This window comes from Emydura macquarii, unplaced genomic scaffold (assembly GCF_026122565.2).
Source record: "Emydura macquarii macquarii isolate MOO-44397 ecotype Brisbane River unplaced genomic scaffold, CSIRO-AGI_Emac_v2 contig_2768, whole genome shotgun sequence".
NCBI lineage: Eukaryota > Metazoa > Chordata > Testudines > Chelidae > Emydura > Emydura macquarii.
The window spans coordinates 3987607-4003895 of record NW_027132905.1 but is presented as its reverse complement, the minus strand read 5'-3'; the positions used below and the strand labels follow the sequence as shown (position 1 = coordinate 4003895).

Here is a 16289-nt window from a genome sequence, read left to right as displayed (position 1 = left end):
TGAACTGAAGTTTTCCAGGGTTGGCAAAACTTTGGAGAATCTTCAATAAACGGATCCCCCCCCCCCCCCCCGAGCTCACGAGCTTCCTGCTTTTAGCGGGGCCCAGAAGTGGAATCGGCGTAATAGCGGCAGAGCAGCTGTTCTCGCAAGATTTCCAGCCCGGAGTGGAGCTGGGGTTGCTGGAAAGCACCCAAGCAATACTGCCGTGGTTCACCCGCCAGTCCCGTCTCTAAGCCGGTGGGGTGCGGATAAGCATCCAGGCTTTTTGTGCTTCCTGGGACCAAACCTCTTGAGCGTCTCCTATCACTGTTGTGCGTGTTAATCTCTGGGGGAAGGAGGCTTACGTTGATTTCTAATCTCTACTGTATGGGTAGCACCAGACACCTGGCACAGGCTTCCTCCGATTGCAGGGTGTAGGGCAAAGTCCCAGTTTAAGTGAGCTGAGGCTGTACGGCCAGGCAGCAAGATCGTTCACAACAAGAAACCACTCCAGGCTTGAAAGGGTTGCCCAGCGACGAGCACGGGTGTTACTGTTGCCGGGTGAACCTCTCGGGGCTGCGTACGGCGGGTGCTATCTTGGGGTCCCTCAGCTCAATGGAAGTTAGGATGCTCAGCACCTCCGGCTGTTGCTCTTCTCCTTGTCAGACAAGGCCCCGTCACCGTCACCCTGCTCCGTCTCCCTGCAGGGCATGCTGCACTGGTCTGTTGGCTATTGGTAAAATCTCTCTGCCTGAACGGCCCAGGCCTGTGTTACTGCAAACCAGCACAGCCTCCCAGCACAGCCTTGCCTTGCCAGGATGGCTCCAGCCCGTGTCCTGTCTAAAATCTCGTTTCTCATCGGTGTTCGGAAGCCTGGTTTTGGAGGGGGTCGCAGGGTAGGGACTGGAATGGGAGGCAGCCGGCCAGTAGGTTCCACTACCTAAATGGAACTGGAACTGAATCCTTCGGGCTGGATTACACCTCACCTCCGGGGCAAAGGAACTACCCTGCTTGCAAATGTAGGAGCGAAATGGACAGGATCTAGAGGGAGCCCTGTCCAATGCACCCCAGCTGGAAATACAGCCAGTGTAACATAGGGCCAGGATGAGGGGAAGGGAAGCGGGGATCTCTGAGTCTCCACCATAGACTCTCAGTATCCCCCCCCCCTCCACAAGAGATGTTTCTTGAGTTGTTGTGCAATGGATTTAATTTTCTGTGCAATAATGGAACCCTCCCATTCCCTCCCATTCAATCCCCTATCCCACAGCTGTCCAAGGATGCAATCTGCAGCTGACAGTCACCCAAGGGTCCACCTCCTCCCTCTATTTATTGTCCCTACCGTGTGAGCCCCATGATACTCCAGACATACCTGTAGAGGAGTGTCTTTGGTCAACTTTCCCTGCCAGCCCACTTCTTCCTAAGCTGCCCGGTAGGGAGGATTTTGTTACTGATTTGCTCAAAGCCTCTTGCTTCAATGCACGGTGAATTCTTGTCTGTTGCGCCACTGCTTTATTGTTTTATTGGCATCTGCATGGGGCTTTAACTAACTCATGTTTAGAGAATCACAGCAGTAGGGGAAGTGAGGCAAATCCAGGATTCGACCTGGCCAGCTTGAGCAGAGAGGGTGTTTGTGTGTGTGTTTGTGTGTGTAATTATAAGTAAATAGAGTTTTGCATTCTTTAGGCTCCTTGGTCCCTCCTTGTTAATTCTCTTCTCTCTTTGTTTTCGCCTTCTAGATCTTTCCAGGAGTGCCAGTCTCTCAGAGAAAGAGCTAAAAGAGGCTAAAGCCAGGAGCCAAAAAATTGCGGCCCAGCTAACAAACCCACCCAGCTCTGACTCCAAAGGAGTGCTGCTCTTTAACAGACGCAAGCAGAGAGTGGATGAGTTTACTTTGGAAAGCACCAGGAAAAGTGGGGAGGAAGCAGCCACAGGACGCAGCCCAAGAACTCTTCAGCACAGCATCCCAAAGCATGGGAGCCTGCTGCATTTGAAACAGGCGTTAGAAGGCAGCAAAGAACTGAAAGAATTACTGTGCATGGAAGACTCTGGCCTGCAGATCCTTAAAGGCAACATGGAAGAATACGAAGAAAACACTGGCCGAGAGAAAACACAATCCCCTCCAACGAACGAAGTCAAAAGTGAGGAGATCCTTCCCCAAACAAACTCAGTGCCATCCCTCACGGAGTCTCCTAGTGGAGACATACAACAGGTCTCTCTAATGGTCAACTTAAAGGAGAACATAAAGGTGGCATCAACCAACGGAATGCATGAACCCAACGCCAACGAGCTGGAACGTGCGCCGGTTGTGGACAGTGAGGAGAGCGCACCGGTTCTCATCAAGGAGCAGACTGCCCCAGCGATTGACAAGGTGCCGACTGCCCCGGTTATTGAGAAGGAGAAGAATGTGCCAGTGATTGACAAGGAGACGGCTGTTCCGGTTGCCACCAAAGAGACAGCTGTTCCGGTTGCCACCAAAGAGACGGCTGTTCCGGTTGCCACCAAAGAGACGGCTGTTCCGGTTGCCACCAAAGAGTGGAATGGGATGCCCAGTAAGCAATATTATGAAGTTCACCTCACTTTGGCTAAACCCATGCCTGTGAAGAACAGAACAGCAAGACCATTTGGGACTCAGTCATCAGCTACAAGCCAACCAACAGAGAAAAGTCCTGGGGTAGAACTTCCTCCGCCCCCCACCTATGCGGAGACCTTGTTCAGTCCACCTCCAGTGACTAGAGTCAGGTCACCTCCTGCGTATTCAGCCTTGTATCCGAGTGCAGAACAGAACCCGCCCGTTCTGCTAGGGCGTCCCTCCGGCGAAAGCAGATCAGCGGCCCAGCATAAAACAGGAATACTGGAGGAGTCCGTAGCCCGGCGAGCAAGTAAAAAATCCATGTTCACCTTTGTTGAAAAGCCAAAGGTGGCTCCGAACCCAGATCTTTTGGACTTAGTGCAGAATGCAGATATCAGGAGGAAGCGGAAGGAGCAAGGAGAATCAGTCCCAGAGGAAGAACCATTTGCCCTGGGGGCGGAAGCTTCCAACTTCCTGCATCAGAATGCACTGGCTTCTGCAGACAATGCCCCCGAGTGGTCTTCATGCCTCAAGTCCCCCAGCATACAGCCGAAGCCTCAAATGAAACCTAGTCAAATCCTAACGGAAGCGAAAGGCAAAGGAGCTGAACTGTTTGCCAGAAGGCAGTCCAGGATGGAGAAGTATGTCATTGAGTCCCCGGCGCACCCTGACTCAGCCAGGTCGCCTTCCCCCACCATGTCTCTGCCTCCATCCTGGAAGTATGCGGCCAATGCTCATGTAACACCTGTGGTCTTCAAACAGCCAGCCAAGAGTCCAGGCAGGTCATCAAAGACTCCCCCCGCCTCTTTGTACAACAGCAATGTCATGGAGAGTGAGATTTCCCAGAAGGCGCTGGAAATCGCAAAACAGCAGCCACGCCGGCTCCAGTCGTCTTTGTTCATCCCGTCCCCAGCTAAAGAATCGGGGAGGTCTTTGCCTACAGGGGCACCACCGCCACAACCCATATATCCCAACTCTCGTCCTTACACGAAACATACCTCTTGTCCCACGTCTCCTTTGCCACCTTCTCCTGTTTTGCATTCTCCTGCTCTGTCCAGTTCAAGCAGGCCAACATCTGGTCCTCTTTCTTCATCCGCTGGGACTGTGCTCATTGCCCAAGACACCAGAACAAGTGCTGGAGCCCTTGCATCCCCTTCCAGAGTGTTGTCACCAAGAGCTAAAGGAGTCTTCCAAGCTCCCAGACCTTCTTATTCCACCAGGAATGCAGGGATTGAACCCCAGGTGTGGAAACCTTCTTTTTACTTCAAGTAATGGGGTTAAAATGCGTGTTTTAGGGTTTCTCCGACTGGCCACGATCATCTCTAACTGGTGATTGATGTGCAGAAAACCAAACAAACCCAAACTAACCAACCAACCAAATAGCTTGGAGGTTTTGAATGCAGATAATGTGCCCTTATGTAGCCAGCCCTCTTCTGCCAGCTGTTGGCTCACGGTTGTCCCGATGATGTTGAACTGAGCCAGAGGAGCAGCGTCTGGGCTGTATCAGATGCAGGCCCCGGCTGTGAAAGGGGGAGCGCAGTGTAGCCTAAAAAGCCTGCAGAGAGAGAGAGCCAAACGCTCCTTGTGCCAGCCCAGCCGCGGCTGTGTCATGAGAGCTGTCCAGATTTGCAGACTGGGTTCCGGAGGGAGAGAGGCAGCCGCGTGTGCACGCAGTGCAGAAAGAGCCCCCGTGTACAAACCCTAGAAGATCATTAACAGAAGCCTCACAGAAACAGCAGGCACTTGGGGGGCCTTTTCTTTTCTCTTGTCTGGCAACTTTATGGAGCGTCAAATCTCTGGCTCAGCCTTCTTCTCGCCTTCTGAACTTTCCACCTCCGCTTTGCAAAGCCTTTGGCGTCTCCTCTCTGCAACCGCAGGTGCTATTCACCCGCAGCCTCTCCTCTCTGCTGCCTCTAATCATGTGCACATCCACCAAAGGGCTGCCCTGACGGGGTGTGGACATTTCCAGCCAACACCCGTTTCTGTCGCCTTTCTTTTTCTGCTCCTTTATGTTTCTCCTGTTTTCTTCTGTTCTTTGACCTCGTGTAACAGCATCATGCCAGGTCCCCCCAGAGCGCGGGGAGAGCCAAAGGAAGGGTGACGGGTGAACCTTGCTAGTCTCCACATGTCCTTCAGTTCCTTCCTGACAAAGATTTAGCATTCGACCTATTGAGTGCACCCACTTTGTGCTCCCCTGGGACTCTGCAAGGTCAGTGCTATTAGCCTCTGCAATCGGGGCCTTGACCCTCGGCACTGTCCAGCTGGGGTGTGCAGGGGAGCGTACCGTGCTTTCTTGTGAAAGATGGCACGGCAGCTGTGGAAGGCCTGCCACAGGCTAGCTTAGCACCACTCTTAGCACGTCACAGCTGATGCTGCAGGGTGGCCTTTTTACATCCTATTAAAGCTTCGGGCCGGAGGGTAATCTTGGGTGTCAGGGGAAGTCAGCAGAGTTCCTCTGGATTTTCTGAGAGCAGATCCACGCTGCTGCAGGACAGACTCTAGTGCACTGGTAAATATTGTCATACTGGCCCGCCCGCACGCCTCAAATCAACAAACCAAGTGCAGCAGGAGCTGTTCTGGACTAGCTTGTGGGTTCACTCACCAAGTCACGCTGTTCATCCGCAGTGGGTCTCTCAGGCAACGGTGCAGCTTAATGCGATTCCAGGAACAGTGTTAAACTGGGCGTCCCTGGGTGTCCTCCGCTAGCCAAGACCACTGTTAACTAGTGACTGAAACCTGACATTGCCAGGTGTTTGTTTAAGCCAAAACGTTCTGACCAAAGGTGGATTTAGATGCCTAAAGCTGGGCACCTAAATCCATATTGCGGCATCTAAATCAAGGCGGTTTGATTTGCAGGGGCGCTGAGCCCCCACAAATCCCTTTGCAGTCCAGGGCAGAGGTGGGGGCTGAGTAGAACTGGTCAGAAAATGGGGGGAGGGGTTGCTTTGGGGGTCATTTCAGGGAAAGTTGGAAAAACAGTTTCCCCTCTACATTTCCTGCTGCAAGAAGACACTTATGGAGAAGGATTTCATTGAGTCGAAATCCCAATTTTCCAGCCCTCGCTCTGACCACTTCTGAAAAATCAGGTCTCTTGTATTCCTTGTATTTACTTGCCTCAATATCAGGTTTAACGTAGGGATTCTGGCTGGAAAACGTTGCCATTACTGAGTCCATCTGAAGCGTTCTCCACTCGCATCTGAAATACCGCTGTGCAGTTTGCAGGATATTGCTTCATGTGTAGAGTGCACGAGAAAAAGCCTTTTCACAGACACCTTGTCACACAAGAGGTTTATTCATTCACACCCACACTGGGACGGTACCTTTACAGCCAGGCGCAGCAGGAGAGGCTGCTGCAGGGGAAACCAGGCTACCTGCAAAATAATCTTCAGGAGCCAGAAAACCAACAGCTCTGTAGAGTGGGCGCCAAGAATGGTTCTGTTAAAAAGCAGTTGGAGGGGAAGGTCTCCAGTTAAACCAGCAAATAGCACTTTATAGTGTGTCTCTGGCATGCACCGTCATTTACAGCCAGGTCCCGTTAGGCAGTTTGCTAGTAAAATGAATATGCAAAATTCCAGCAGCTGGGGCACTGTTTAAGCTGTTGCTCCAAATGCTGCAGTCCAATCTGCTTTGTCTCTGGGATCCCACTAGCCTGGCTGCCGCCTTGTTTTGCCAGGCCTGGGTGAAAGGAGCGGAAAGCTAGAGTCAGCTTTCACAGGCAGGCTGCGGATGAAACAATTACCAGCAGGGAATCAACCTCGGGAACAGAGAGGGGAATGACACGTTACCCTACAGGGCAAAACTATTCTGTTACTTGCTGTCCATGGGCATTGCCAGTACCGCTTGCCGTACCTGCGACCTGTTTAACATTTCACTGGTGGGGGCCAGGTGGAACTGACAAGGTGAATGCTATACAGCGGAAACAGATTGATAAGACAGGTGCCCGTGGAGTAGCAGGGTTTTGGTAGGTCAGGTACTTATGGGATGGAGAGAGAGGATGGCTACCGTATGGTGGCAGGGTATTTACAGGGTCAATCTCGTGAGACACCGGGGTATTTACCAGGTGTCATGGAATAGCTGGGTGTTTACAGAGTAAATCTCCCAGGATACCTGGGTATTTACCAGGTGTCATGGATTAGCAGGACAATTACAGGGTAAATCCCAGGGGATAGCTGGGTGTTTACTGGCTGTCTTGGAATAGCTGGGTATTTACGGGTAAGAGGGTCATCCTGCAGTCTTTACTCAAGCAAAATACCCATCGGCAGCACAGGGAGTTTGACACAGGTAGAGCTGGTCAAACGATACTCGTCAAATAATTTATGCGATCAGTGTCCTGAAATCTTCCACGATGGGGTGGAGAACGCGATTCACTCTTCTCCCTGCTCGAGGTCTGAGTGATGGCTACAGGCCTGCCCCTTGGCCCATCCTCTGGGGAGGGCTTTACTGCTCTGGTGCTAAACAGTTGGAGGATGGCTTCTGTACAGGGCATGGCCACTCCACAGCTAGGTCGTGCCTTTAGGTAGAGCCATGGGCAGGGAGGAATTTGGGGCGGCTCCCACCTCGCTACTGCTTGGCTCAGATTGATTCTGGTCCCTACCAGTCGCTGATGGCAACCTGCTGAGCTCCCCGGCACCAGCTCAGCTACATTGGAGGTGGGAGTGGAGCAAAGATTTCAAGTATTCCCTGCCCCTCTGCTGCCCCGAATGGTGATGTGGGGGGAGACCCCCACACACGCAGCTTTCCCCCCCCCCCCCCCATCCCTTCCCCTCCATGTTTGCAGCTGAGATACAAGGAGGCTACACAGGGGAGTGTGTGTGGGCGGGGGGGGGGGATGGGGCATCACCCCACATGTCTCTATGTGACTGTGGAAGATTGGGCCACGTTCCAGCCTGAATGAAATTCAGCATCATCTACACCGCCAGGCAGGGGCCGTAGTCATGGTGATTGGGCCTCGTAAGGGTCACTGCTGGTGTCATGCAGGGAGGTGCAAACACGGGTACCCCATGTATTTCCCGTGTATACCATCACAGTGGGCCCTGGGTCCGAGAGTTGTACCAGCAGCCGCACTGGGAAGCCGCAGCTGTGCCTTGGTTTCCATTTGAAGCAGAAAAGCACATGATGAAGAAGTCCCCCTTAGCACTGACCGGCTCTTCTGCTTGAGACCGTCTCAGCTGGGGAGTGCTGGAGACGTGACAAACCTCCCCGTGCTCTGAGACACACGCCAGGGACACACAAGCTAGGGGAGATACAGGGGGCTTGTTCTGCCACAGGATGCAGGTAAGGTAACTCCCACTGACCTCACTGGCTCCTCTGATGCCTGCAGTCTGTGAGGCGGCTGCCAGGCGGATTTCCAGGCTCACTAGCCAGAACAGTGACCCGAGGAAGCCCAGACGTGCTTGCCAGCTAGCCTGAGTCTGTAGCTGTTGCAACACCTGGACAAGCCTCATTTCCCAGTTAGGTCATGGCTTTCTGCAGCGTAAAGTTGAACAGGTTGGGGGGGGGGGCCCTTCCTGGGAAGGGATGGGACAGTGAGTCACAGCACATCCTGGAACAAAGGCAGCCAAAGGAACGTTCCAGGGAAAGAAACCAGGCGGAGAGGAAGCACCAACTCCCTGCCTTCCCCGTGCTTTCGAACACGTGTATTGGAAATGTAGCTGAGATCCCAGCTGCTGAATTAACCCAGGGCAGGAAGCTAGTAAAGATTTTGTTGCTCACTTGTGCTCTCCCCATTTTCTCCATGTTAATAGGGTTGCTTTCGACTGTGCTGTTATTTCCTCTGCATGCGTTTTCTTTTCTGGTTCTGAATACACTCCCGAATCTCCAGTCTGTCTCTGCTCTTTCCTCTCGGGTCTCCGCACCCTGTGCGGCAATGCAAACAGGCTGTCAGGGTGTTATTGCTTATGTGTATCATAGTTGTGTCTAGAACATCCAGTCATGGACCAGGACCCCGTTGTGCTGGGAGCTGTACAGAAAACAAATCAAAAGATGATTCCAGCGCCCTCCTCCTCCATCACCACCCTGCGTGAGGCAGCAGGAATGGGGGGACGGGACCTCCTGTGCTCCACCATGCTTGGGGGGTTGGCTTTGCTGGTGATCTAACCGTGGAGGAGCACATCAGGCCATTTACTTGAAGGGAAAGTCATTCACGACGTCCCTGCTGGCGTCGGCCCAGCCAGACGTGATAGAAAGCTGGTGGTAATTGGTGCATTTTTGGTATTGCCACCCCCTGGCCGCATTCCTAGTGGCTCGTTACATTCTGCTTCTTCCCTGCCGCGTGGCTCTGGACACGTACGGCCACACCCTCAGCTGGTGGCCGTCGGCAAAGTTCTGCTGAAGTCCACCGAGCTGGGTCAATGTCCCCCCGCTGCAGCGCTGTCCCGTAGGGCGTGGAGCACTGGGCGAGTCCTTGGACTCAGCGGCCCTGTGTACGTGTGAGGTCGGTGGAGTCGCACCCATCTCACAGGATAGTCTCTGTTTCTGAAAGCCACCCCCAGCACACCTCCACTTCACAGCCCCGCTGGTGGTCGGTTGATTTGCTGGTGGGGTGTTTCCCTGGCTGGCTTCGACATGTGAGCTTCCGGAGGCCCGTGAAGTCAGTGCAGGGTGACAGAGGGCTGACCCTGGCAATGGCTTCCAAGTGACGCTGTGCCACCCTGCAGCTGCCGGCCGTGCGACCTGAAAAGCGCCCGTCCCGCCCACAGTTCTGTAGACAGAGGTGAGCGAGGCTGCTGGCAATAGCTGGGAAGCCGCAGCAGTATGAGCTGGCTGGCCGAGTACAATCCTTGCTGGGCTCTGGGCTGTGTATCCGGGCTGGGTTAGCAAGCGAGACTGAAGAAAGCTGGTTTGGCTCTGTCCATAGTCACACCTCCCTATACCTGTACACGGCCAGGTACGTGCGTGCACACATGGGCAAGCACACACACATGGGCGTGCATGTCTAGCTATACAGACAGGCACGTGCATGCACGTAGACACAGACAGGCACATGTGTGCACACACCCGGGCGTGCACACGCACGGCTGTGCACATGTACACCCATCTGCACGTACACGCGCGTGAATGTATCTCCGATAGTCACTGGAAGAGATCCCCTAGTCTCCTGGGCTGCAGCTGCCCTGCCCGCGGTGCCCATGTGCCAGGAATAGCGTCTCCCTGCTAGGTCGCTGGATAGTCCCAGCGGAAGGCAATGGACTAATGCTGTCGGGGGTGTGGTTGAGCCAAGTCCCATCCGGCCTGGTAGGTGTTTCAGCCCCATTCTCTGCAGCTCCTGCCTTTACGGGGTGGACAAGAGGCCCTCCGCAGAGCTGGGGTACTGCAGGCAAAGGGAACTGAACCCCCCCTCCCCCGAGGAGTGTGCAACCCGGAGCCATTCCAGTGCGTGGGCTAGGGGCTGCGTCCCCCTGGCACGGAAGAGGCTACGCGTTGCTAAGGCTCAATTAAAAAGTGATAGCAGGGGAAGCCGGGCGGAAGGGCCCAGGGTGGTTGGTGGGACCAGCAGAGAGATAGACCCAAGGGTTCCACTTTAGATCCCCCATGGCGCAGTCCAGGGTCAAACCAGCCCTGGTGCTGATGCCCTGGCACCCTGGGGGTTCGAGCCCAGTCCTCTGCTGGGAGGATGCAGCGTGCGGATGCTGTGCGGCTAGCCCTGGGGTTCTGGACCTGCCGCGGGCAGCGCCCGGGCTGGGAACAGCGTCGGAGCGTGTCCCACGCTGCCCGCAGAAGGATTAGGAAGCAGGAGCTCATGGAAGCCCAGCCTGACACAACTCTGCCGAAGGGGCGGGGAGGGAGGCCCAGCACTCAGAGGCCACCTTATCCAAGGCCCACTGAAGTCAATGGAAAGACGCTCTTTGGTGGGCTTTGGATGCGAGCCATTGCCCAAGCGCTCCCAGGGAGCCGAAGAGGGGTCAGCCCAGGGGACAGCCATCGGCCTGGCTTCCTGTCTCCGCCTGCTGTCCTGGACCAAGGATGCCTTGTCCCAGACGCACCCTGTGCTCCAGGCCCCAGCCCCGCCCTGCCTCGCTGTTGCTTTCCTTGGGCCCCTGCGCTCCTCTTGGACCCGTCCTGCTGTGCTCCTGCCTGCCTGTGGTTTAACTCCCTTCACCTCCATGCCTCTGAGCAGCGTGTGTGCGTGGCACAGGAGGAGAAGCGAGCAGAACAGGAGCAGCCTAATGATGGGCCATCCTCTCACCTCTGCGTTCCTCACCCATTGTCTTTGCTGGCCGCCATCTCTGCGGGCATCGGAGCAGGGCTGCATTCGCTCCGTTCCCTGCTGCCCGCAGGGGGCCACGCCTGGTGGCCAGCCCTCCCCTTGCTCTGAGAACACTGAGAGTGCTGGTGGGCCGGGCGTCCTGCCTCTGCAACGAGCCAGGTCTCCTGGGGACAGCCTGGCACGCGCCAGGCCAAGTCTCCTGAGCGTGGGCCCAGGAGCCAGAAGCAACGCATCACTCCTGTGGTTACTGGGCCGCAGGATGATAGCGGGGGGGGGGGGGGGGTGAGGGGAGGCTGAAGGGAGGGGTTGAGTATTGAACCCGACTGAGACCATGGTGCTGCCACCCTCGCTCACGCTGATAGCACCGATAGTGAGTAGCCCCACGGCGGTCCGCGCAAGCGGCGCAGCACCAGACCCAGAGGCCTGCCGAGCAGACGGGGGCGTCAGAAAAAAGCAAGACGTCCCTGGTCAAAAATTCCTGGGTGGTTTGCTTCTCCCCATCTCCAGCGGTGCTAACATAACCCAGCCACCTGCTCCCCCCCAGCACAGTCCTCCTCTGAGGCTGAGCACAGGGCGTGCTCCAAGGAGGCCGTGGGATAGCAGGGGCTGGGTTAGAGCCAGGGCACAGCTGGTCTCCCGAGGGCTGGTGCTGTCCCAGGGACAGCAGGGCGCAGACAACACCAGGCAAGGCGCAGGGGTGCGCCATAGCTGGAATTCCTGATGGCAAGGAGGGGCATGGAGGTGGGGGGACGAGCGGGGGCTGCCTCTCCCCGTAAGAAGACCATGGGTTGAGCAGAGAGCGGGTTACTTAGGGGTGTCCAGGCAGCCAGGAGAGCCCTTGCATGGGTTTCAGCAGCCTGTTGTTTTACAGCCCCGGCTCCCAGAGCAGCCATCGCATGGCGGAGCGAGCGCCAGGACCAAGAGAGTCTGGGAGGCCCTGATGGGCGAGGCTGGTATTTGAGGCACAGAGCCTGCCTGGCTGGGAGGTGCTGATTGGCCGGCTTTGTGGCCTCACTGGGGGAAGTCCAGCCTTCTGAAGGCGGTGCTTCCTGGCATGTCATCCCCTTTAGCAGCCTGCCCCTGCCATTGGTGGAGAGGGATGGGGGGGGGGGGCAAAGGAGACAGAGGAAGGGAGGTTTGCCCTTCTGTGCTGTGGGAGGATCTCAAAGCCCTTCCCAGCTGTTAAGCTGCTCACTCCCAGTGGCAGAGCCAGCGTCCCCGGCTCCTTCTCCTAGTACCTCCCTGGCTCTTTGTGCTTTGCCAGCCACAGGCCTCCCTGATCAGCCTGGCACCGAGCCAGGCCGGAAGGGCAGGAGGCTGACGTGCTCCGTGTTCCCTCTGCAGGAAAGAAGAGTGTCCCTGCCTGCCTCCCTGAGCGGGACCCCCCGCCTGGGGCCTCACCCGAGCCCCTTGGACGGGTGGGCGAGGCCGGAGCCCGAGGAAGGGCCCCTGGAGGCTGCCAGCGCGAGGACCCCGCCTCCTCCCATGTCGCCATCGTGGAGCGAACGGTCCCTCTCCCCGCTGCGGCCGGAGGCAGACCCCAAGGCCAGCCGGCAGATGCAGGCCCGGCTGGCCAGGAACATCATCAATGCGGCCAGGAGGAAGAGCTCCTCCCCCAAAGCCTGGGGGTCTGAGGGCGTCAGGCCATTCACGCCGCCCGCCGGGGCCGGGGTACCACCGGCCAGCACATCGCCCCTGGACAACCGCTCCTCCAGCCCGCTGTCGCCGAGAGCCACGCGGGCGGGTGGGTACAGACCCCCCAGCGCGGGGACGCCCCAGTTCAACACCTCGCCCGGCGTCAGCCCCAGGACCCCGGGCAGCCCCTCCCCGACCTATGTCAGCCCCCTGCCGTCCCCACGAGCAGCCAGGGCGGACGGGCACAGGTACTTCACGCTGCCCGCCAACCCCGGGGCACCAGCTCTCAACGCGGCAGCCGGCAGCAGCCCGGGGGTCACCGGCTGCCGCTCTCCAACCTACAGGAGCCCAGGGCCAGCTCCGAAATCCACGTGGCTGGAGAGCCACAGGATTCTCCCGCCGCCCACCAGTGCGGGGGTGCTACCAGCCAATGCGTCCTCTTGTGCCAGTCCCCGGAGCCTGGGTACCTACTCGCCAACCTTCGTTCGCCCGGTGCAGTCGCCCACTGGGGAAGCAAGGTCCCCCGTGAAGCGTTACACCTCCCGGTCCCCCACGGACTCGGACGTGTCCATCGACTCGGAAGACTCCGGGCTCAAGTCTCCCGGCATCTGCAGCTTTAACATCTGCCCCCGGGGCTGGAGCGGGGGCGCGCGGCTGAGACAGGGGAGCCTGCCCTCGGAAGCGCCCTGCACCTCCTAGGCCGGGAAGAGACGAGCGAACGGAGCAAGAACGCGACTGGAGCCTCTTGGATTCGTGCAGAGACTCGCCGGCGCCCGGCTCCCGCCGACCACGGCAAGCGGCAGGTGGGAGGGGGCCGGGGGCTGTGGAGATGGATGAGAGCGAGCCCGCCCTCCCCCCCACCTCCACGGCGCCTCTCCCCAAACCTCCGGCAGGCTCAGAACCGGGCAGGGGCTTAGTCAACAGGTGGCGCGCCAGGCAGAAGGGACCTTGCGGACACCAGTTTGCCCAGTGCCAGCCAGCGGCAGGACGGTGCCCGCCAGCTTTGCCCAGTCCCAGACTCCAGCCCAAGCCCACACTGCTGCTGTGTTTTGCTCTCCCAGCCTTTGCTCTCCTGGCACCAGCAATGACATCTCGGCCCAAGGGGGACCAGTGAGCCTGGCACTGCTTTTTTGTCCCATGCCCGGTGCCAGGGGGATGTAGACAGCCGAGACTGTCCTTCCGGCCGCGTAATCCCCATCAGAGACACAGCGAGCGGGCCCAGGGGGCTCGGGCAGCCTGCCAGACGTGGGCTTTCCAGCTTGCTGCCTCGGAATCCGTTGTTTCCTTTGTGCGCTCTGCGGCGGCCGCGGATCGGGCCTGCTTCCAAGTGCCGGAGGGGAAGAGCCAGACGGCCGCTGCCCTTGCAAACTGTGCTGCCGGGAGCGGCCTTTTCCTGAGTCCCAGCAGCTCAAGGAGGGGCGCTGGGGGCTTGTCCCGCTCCCAGAGCGCGGGGCGGGGTAGCTGGAGCCCAGGCAACGAGGACAGGAGAGACTGGGGCTGCCTCAGGGGAATGAACAGCAAAACCCTGCCCCCCCCCAGGGGGCGCGTGTTCCCACCCAGAGCCCCGTGTCCCGGAGACGAGCCGGAGTCCCCCGCCGGGGGGGGGGGGCAGTTAGCATCTTCAGCTGATCCACAGCGCACAAGCCGGGCACGACTGAGCCAGTGTTCCCCTCCCCGCCCCGGGACTGACCAAAGCCAAGGTCCCGGCTGCGACCATGCCCCGGGCTCTGCTCTCCGCCGTGCTGCAGGAACGACTCCGAGACCTGAGCAGCGGGGCAGGGAGCGGGGTGGTGTAAGGGGGTGTGGGGCCGAGAGAGAGGGGCTCCCTCTTACCAAGTGGCCCACTGGGAAAAATGGATGGAGCGATGGGTCCTGGGCCGCTGTCCCCGCAATGGAAGGACCCCCCCTACCCCCCCCAGGCTGCACCCGCAGAGCTCTGGCTGGCTGTGAGGCCGAGCTGAGAGGCCCCCACTGGGGCGGTGCTGCAAGGACTCGGGAAGGTACAAGGCCCCGTCCGGGCTGGCGCTAGAGCTGGCCGTAAGGGGGGAGTAACGGGGTGAATCGTTAGCCCATGGACAAGCTACGGGCGAGGCTGCCGCAAACTGGAGGGGTGACCAGTTAGCCCACGGGCCTAGACCAGAGCCTGCTCTGTGCATGGCGGCAGGTTCCCAGCGCAGCCAGCCCTGGCCCAGTGTGACTGGCCCTGGCCATGCACCGAGTCTTAGGGGAAGAAAACAAATGTCCTAGCCCCTCTGTGCTTCTTCTCCGGCCAGCCCAGCCTCTCCCGCCTGCCCCGGGCTGGTCGTGTGCTTGGCAGAGCAGCGGGCAGCCCCCGGTCTGATTGGCAGGGGGCACGGGACGGTGCCAGGTCTTCCGCTCTGTTTTTAAAGCCTGAACCTTTCAAGGTTGGCGTGCGCTCCGCTTTAATGCCAGGGGAGCCCAAGGAGGGCGGCCTGGCCCCCTCCGCGCTCCCCATAACACAGCGCTCTGGTACGTGCTCCCCATTCCCAGCCTGCGCTGGTCTCAGGGCTGGGCGGGATGGGTGTGCGGGGCGCCCGGTGCACTGATACGGCTGAACCCCTGCACGCCAGGGGACGAGGCGCAGCCAGGAGCTGCTCCACCACGCCAGGGCCGCCTCCAGGGCTGTTGGGGTGACTGGGGATCGGGGGCCCTAAGGGGATCGCTGCGGTCGGGTGGCTAGATTCCGCCCCACGGCCTCCCACAGCCCCCCGGGTGCGTTTCTGCTGCGCTGGCTTCGCTAAGGGAAGGGGCTGGGCGGGGGGAATCGCATGCTAAGTGCTGGCTTCTGCTGGGTGCGACCTGTGAGCATGGAGACAAATGAACCCAGCAGCGAGAGAGCGGCACGGGGGCAGGAGCCCCAGAGTACAGCCCATGTCGCAGGGGGTGATGATGACAGGCAGGGCAGCAAGTGGGGCCCTCTGGGGGTCAGTCGGGACAGCTGCACGATCCCTTGGTCCCTCCAATAGACCCAGTCGGAATTTTTCACCTGAAATTTTTTTTTTCAAGGAAAACTGTTCCCCTTTTCTCCCCCAACAAAAATCTCCCTGGCAAGTCTGTGTTTCTTTTGCAATGGCCCCTTTCATTTTTAAGAAAAGAAACCCTGAAAAATGAGGGATTTTTTTTTTTTTAAACGTTTTCATCCCAAAACAAAGTTTTCACAACAGTTTCCTTTTCGTGGCAAAGCCTCCCCGGTTCGCCCCCAGGCCCCTAGCTCCCGCACCAGGCTGCAGCGTCACAGGGACTGCTCACAGGAAGCGGGGGCCATGGCAGCCAGAGCTCTGCTTCGGCCCTGCACCAAGGGGCGAAAGGAAGGGGGCACGGTGCCAGAAATGTTGCTGAAAGAAGCCGTTCCAGCACACTCCCTGACAGCCGGCTCCCTGCACACGTACTGAATACGTGGCATGGGGCTCACGCAGCCAGACAGCACGGGGCAGAGAGCACGGCACGTGTGACCGCTTCAGAGGCGACGTTGCTCCATCCTTCACCAGGGACAAAACCCTCTCCTAGTGCCACGTGGCTCCCAGGGCTTCTGGCCCGGGCAAGCTTGTGGGAAGGAGAGCATTAAAGGGAAAGGCGGCGGGCTCTGTAGGGCGAGAAGGCTGACTTCCCTTCTCCGTCAGTGTAGCGGCCACGGTTTCCCCTCCCTGCCCAGCTTCTCCTGCGCCTGGCTGCCGCTGGCTCATCGTGCTGTGTGTTGGCTCTCTCTCCCCTGACGGTCATGGTGACTGTCTCCTTCCTCGAGGGGGCCTCATGCAGGAGAGGGGAGAGCGCCTGGTGCCGCTGAAACCTGGTGCTACCGGGAGGGTGTCAGTCTGCAATGCCACGGCACCAGCAAAGCAAGGAGCACAGCACAACCCCCCCGCCTGGCTAGCCATTACG

General features: G+C 58.4%; 1 protein-coding gene across 2 annotated transcripts in view; it reads left to right on the top strand.

Annotated features, from left to right (window-relative positions):
• The window catches only part of SYNPO (synaptopodin), a 52355-nt gene extending 37225 nt beyond the window's left edge, over positions 1 to 15130 (top strand). The window contains exons 3-4 of one of the 2 annotated variants that reach the window (XM_067567459.1): positions 1716 to 3790; positions 12099 to 15130. In XM_067567459.1, coding sequence (XP_067423560.1) covers positions 1716 to 3790; positions 12099 to 13088 — 3065 coding nt within the window. In that variant the 3' untranslated portion in view covers positions 13089 to 15130. Of the gene's footprint in view, positions 1 to 1715; positions 3791 to 12098 lie in introns of those variants that run through there. The other variant, XR_010923523.1, reaches the window with a different exon arrangement.
• Positions 15131 to 16289: the final 1159 nt, after the last annotated feature.